The sequence below is a fragment of the Cyprinodon variegatus genome, unplaced genomic scaffold, assembly GCF_000732505.1.
Source record: "Cyprinodon variegatus isolate N-32 unplaced genomic scaffold, C_variegatus-1.0 Scaffold255, whole genome shotgun sequence".
Classification (NCBI taxonomy): domain Eukaryota; kingdom Metazoa; phylum Chordata; class Actinopteri; order Cyprinodontiformes; family Cyprinodontidae; genus Cyprinodon; species Cyprinodon variegatus.
The window spans coordinates 269,530-274,572 of NW_015150708.1; the positions used below are offsets into that span (position 1 = coordinate 269,530).

The window sequence follows — 5,043 nt, forward strand, 5'->3', positions numbered from 1 at the left end:
GAGGTGGCTCCCATTTTGACCCACGGGTCTCCAGGTGTATTCTGCGCAGATGCTTCTGTGCACTATACCACCACTATATAGATCTGTTCCCCCATTGCTCTGGTACTCAGGCATACTCCTGTGCTGCCATGATTAGTACTTCTGTTTTGCCCTTCAGCCCGGTCCTCTCCAGCCCATATTAGGATTTGCTCATATCAGCCACTTCAGCTATCTGTCGATGGTACATCCCATGCAGGGTTTTTTCCTCTAATGAGTGTTCCTCCATTTCCTTCATTTCCAGCTTCCACTGAAAGACATTCACTAAGCACTTCATCACTTGGTGCCATCTTCCTGATGCATCCTTGGAGCTTGGATGTTTCATCTACAATGGTAACTCTGATGTTCACTAGGCCACCGTATCCTTCTTTATGCTTGGTGTATGGCCTGTGGATACTGGAATTTGGATGGAATCCACCATGCATGTTAACTAGCTTCCATGTTTTAACATCAGTAGCCTGAATTTTCTCTTGAGGGCAAATCAGTACCACAACAGGGTATCTGGTTACTGGCAAGGCATAGCTGTTGATTGCCTGGACCTTGTTCTTACCGTTGAGCTTATTTCTTAGAACTTACCTAAAGCCCTGAACACACCGAATCAGATTTTCTGTCTGATCTGACAGAAAAACACGTCAGACTAGATTGTGGTGTTTAGCCCTCATTAAGAATCAATGGGGATGAACACACCTGACAGGATTTTCTGAAAGCGATATACCCCAGGTCTATTTTAGTCACACTATGCAGCAATTCAGTAGTACTTTCCTGGGTCTGACAGGAAGACAGACACAGTAAAAAAGTAAAACACATCCGCTGAGGGAAAATACAAAATCAAATCTGTCAATTGCATGGGAAAACAGTCAGGTTTGTTGCACAGCACATATATTTCAAGGGGGGCAGACTAGTGCATAAAGCATCAATGTAAAAAAAAAAAAAAAAAAAAGAATACTTTACCCATGATAGGAAATCAGGAGGAAAGAAATGGAGAAACAAGTCATACTTTGATCCTTGCAAAAACAAAAGGGGACAGTAGAAAGCGCAGCTTATCACTCGTCGAGAGAGAAGAAATTCAACAAACATCAGGTGGACAGAAAATGGATATTAAATAGTGATCCTCTTTGAGCCTCACGAAAAAAACTAAATAACAAGGGGCAGAAAGTGCAAGTAAGTGCAGTTTATCATTCTCCCCTCTATCAAAAAAGAAAAAGAAAAACTTTGACAAATTTTACAGATCCCTTTCTAAGAATCACCTCTCATATAGAGACATATAAATATTATCTGTTCTAGTTTAAGAGATGCTGCACAGATTCGTGAAGCGTGGCTTTACTTTAAAGCTGCTGAGGTTGTCTTTAATTTTTTTTTTCAATAACTTTTCATCATCTGTCCCACTCAGATGTGGGGCACAGAGACAGGAGTGGAAAAAAATCTGCACAAATCAAACTTTTACTTTTTCTCTTACAATTTTTACATTCTGATCACTGCTGCACTTTGTAAATGGAAATTTTCATTTCACCGTTGTAAGCTGGCCAATTCACTGTTGTAAGCTGCATGCATTGACATTTCGATGCATACCATGTACATTTAGAAAAGATGTGGCAAATACTTTGGTTAATTCTGTTAAAGTGCAATATGAACATGTGATTGACTTGGCAAGGCAAAAGGGTTTTGTGATTAACAGAGTGATTCCATGTTATGGTTTTGGTGAGTACGTAGGCTGTCACATGATGGTGACAGAACATTTTTGGAAACTGAATCCAGACTTTTGAGTAACTGACCCCGTCTTGCTTAAGATGCACTTCCCTTTTAGGATCGGAAGTGAGTTTTTTTTCAGTAACATATATCTAAGCTTTCGAAAAACAGAAAATCCTTACAAGACTTTGCCCTGATCAGAACTTAGAAGCCATCAGGACCTGAAAGACGTTTGGTAAACTTAAAGGATATCATTTTATGCAAAGGATGATGTATTTTCTTGCCACATTTGGTCAAATACTTTTGTTGGGATTGATAAGCTTTGCAACTGCAAATAGCAGCACCTGTCAAATATATGCTGCTGTTGGGGACAGTACGACTCTACCATTTTTTTACAAAGGACTGACCAAGTCAAACACTCTGAGATGGACTCATGGCAACACGATCATTTTTCTCAGAGAGAAAGGCAGAATCACTGTGGGGAAACCAGAAAACATCACTACAACTGGATCTTTTTTGCTGAGGAATGTAAAGCTGCAAAATGCTGGGACTTACCGAGTAGAAGCTCTGCATCTTAACAACACTCTGGCTAAAAACTGGACTGGTCAGCTATGTGTGATGGAGAAAGTATCGAAGCCTCAACTGCATTATAGCTGTGACACTGTTAAGCTTAGCTGTCAAGTTGCCAAGCCTGAGGGTTTGGCTTTTTCCTGGACTATTGATAAAAAGACCTTACCAAGTGAAACCAGACAAACTCTCACCATTTCACTGAGCCAGCTGAAAGAGAAGAGCAGCATTTCTTGTAGTGTGGCAAATAAAGTGAGCGCAGAGAGCAGTGAGGCTGTTTGGCCGACATGCAAAGTTTTAAAGCAAAATGTGGGGACACTTTGCTTTCAAACTAAAACTGTTCTGGGAGTGATGGCTGTAGGAGTAGTTCTGGTTATTATTTTGCTTATCGTTAACATCGTTTTATGCTCCTTATACAGACGCACCAAAACCAAAATGCAAGTCTGTGATGAGGACAGAATCAGCATAGTTTTTGCAAACAAGAGAGAGCCTGAGTGTAGCACAGTATATGAGAACATTGACAATAAGAAGAGCTGTTCATCTCCAAATCCACAGCCTTCACCAAGAGCCGTATACAAGCCTGATGTTGAGACAGAGACTAAGCCTTTACAGCTGTCCACAGCTGCCACAGGGCAACAACCATCTCCGGTGCCGAAGCCCAGGACAAAGAATGCCAAGCCACTAAACATCTGAGTTTGAAGACCTCATTTAACTACAAAAAGTTCCAAGTGTGATTGAACAATGAGGATATAGTGGAAATCCAAATAGCATAATTGTGAAAAGGAAAGTGATTAATGTTTTTTGTAAATACTGTGGGACTGCTGACATTAAATGTTTTATATAGTGATATGGGTTGAAGCAATTTGTTTTATTTTATGTTTTTCTTAATAAACCAGTGTTCTATTGTTTTCACTGTAGTGATCGTGTGTTTAGAGCAGTGCTAATTTCCCACCACAGTCATCATATTGTATTCAGGGTTGAATTTCAGTTTGAGTTCTATCTACCAAAGCCCGTTCTTCTTCATATCTGTGGATCCCTAAAGGACTTTGTTTAAAGGAAAATACTGTTGAACCTTTAATGTGTTTTGTACATATTTATTTCTTTTTTCTTCACAGCAGCTGACACATATGACATTTGATTTGTATTTAATATGTGAGAAAATGAAATTGTGGTTGGAATAGTCAGGGACTGATTTTCTCACTTCCTATTTTCCTGTAAAATAAAAAAAATAAATAAATAAATAAACCAAGTGTTGTTTTTTAAATAAAAAAAAATCTTTGCAAAAGTAAATGCCTTGCGTTTGTTGATTGTTTTCTAAACCAGGACATTGGCACATCTATGTTAATGGTTGTATTTTTTTTATGAAAGTCAAAGATTTACAGGGACAAGTACAGGAGCAACAGTCCAGCACAGAAACACAGAAACCTGAACCAACTGAAGAATAAACCCAGCTGTTTATTAGAGACAAGGAAATCAGGCAACATGACAAATGGAAAACCAAAGAAAACATCAATGTTTGTTCAAATTAATCATATCATGAATTCTAGAAATAGGCAACTTAGTCTTAAACAGGAAGTTTTACTCCTTCCTAATGTTTTAATATAGATCAACAAATCCTTACCAGCTTCACAGGTTATATAAATTTACCTTAAGTTTACAAAAAAAGGATAGAGATAACCTTATATCAAGAGTTTATAATGAAAAACATTTGGGAAAAAAAAAATCTATTTTTATGAGGCACATTAACCAGCCTAAAACTCCCTTTTCAGGAAAAACTGCCTTAAAATAAGTAATAAATAGGCTCCAGATTTAGGCATTAACTAGTTTTTAATACTCTGAGACATTTCTGAAATTTTCATCCTGGTTTAAACCTTGCGTGCGCCACACTTATAAAAGGCACTGATAACAGGACGACTTAGCAATGGGCAGCTGGACATCTTGGCGATCTTTGTTGCTTAATTCTTAGCATCTGGCTTTACTTAGAAACAACTTAGGATTGTTGTCTGCATATTTGATTTCTTTGCATTGTTACAAGTGTGTTGTAGAACCATATGGACACACTCATGTTTTGTTACCAGAAAAGCCAGAAATAAAGAATGAATTATTTCTTATTTGTTTGCAAAATGCTGTGCCAAAATTATTCAATTATTATTAAATATTATTGAATTATGATGTAATATAAGTATTGTATACTATAATTATTATTTTTGTTTACATAATATAATTATAAAATATATGTGATTATTAGATCAACACATACTGCATTCTTTTTACAGTTATCTACAAAGCAATTTTTCACAATCTGATAAGTGTGTCGGTCCTTTGAATTCAGCACGTTATTTTTAGAAACACCTTTAACTGAAATTTAAACTGCACTTGGTTTTCAGCGGTTTGCTACCACATCTATGGCTTTGCATGTTTGCCAATTCTTCTTTGTAAAATGGCTCAACACCCTCTGATTGAACTGAATGTTATTGCAATTTTGAAATATGGCCACTCAATTAGTTGTACATCCACTCCAGTCTCTGGTATTTTGTATAAGTGTTTAACAGTGTTTTCTTGCTTATTTGTGCTAAAGCATCCTCACAGGAAGTAGCTACCAAAACCAAGTATGTATGTGGTAACAGCTGTTCAGTGTCAGGATCCCAGTTTTTGTGTTTGTCTGTTTGTCTTGTCTTTTGTCTTTCTCCCTTCCACCACCAGGAGGCGCCTGGCTCCGGTTCGCCTCCTCACACACCTGCAAGCTGTTGCCTC

The 5,043-nt window shown here is 37.7% G+C and overlaps 1 protein-coding gene across 1 annotated transcript; it reads left to right on the top strand.

Annotated features, from left to right (window-relative positions):
- The first annotated feature begins 1,752 nt into the window (after positions 1 to 1,752).
- Positions 1,753 to 3,524, top strand: LOC107089498 (T-cell surface antigen CD2-like). The gene has a single exon (XM_015382330.1). It carries the CDS (start codon positions 1,981 to 1,983, stop codon positions 2,980 to 2,982), a length of 1,002 nt encoding a protein of 333 aa, XP_015237816.1. The 5' UTR covers positions 1,753 to 1,980; the 3' UTR covers positions 2,983 to 3,524.
- The last annotated feature ends 1,519 nt before the right edge of the window (positions 3,525 to 5,043 follow it).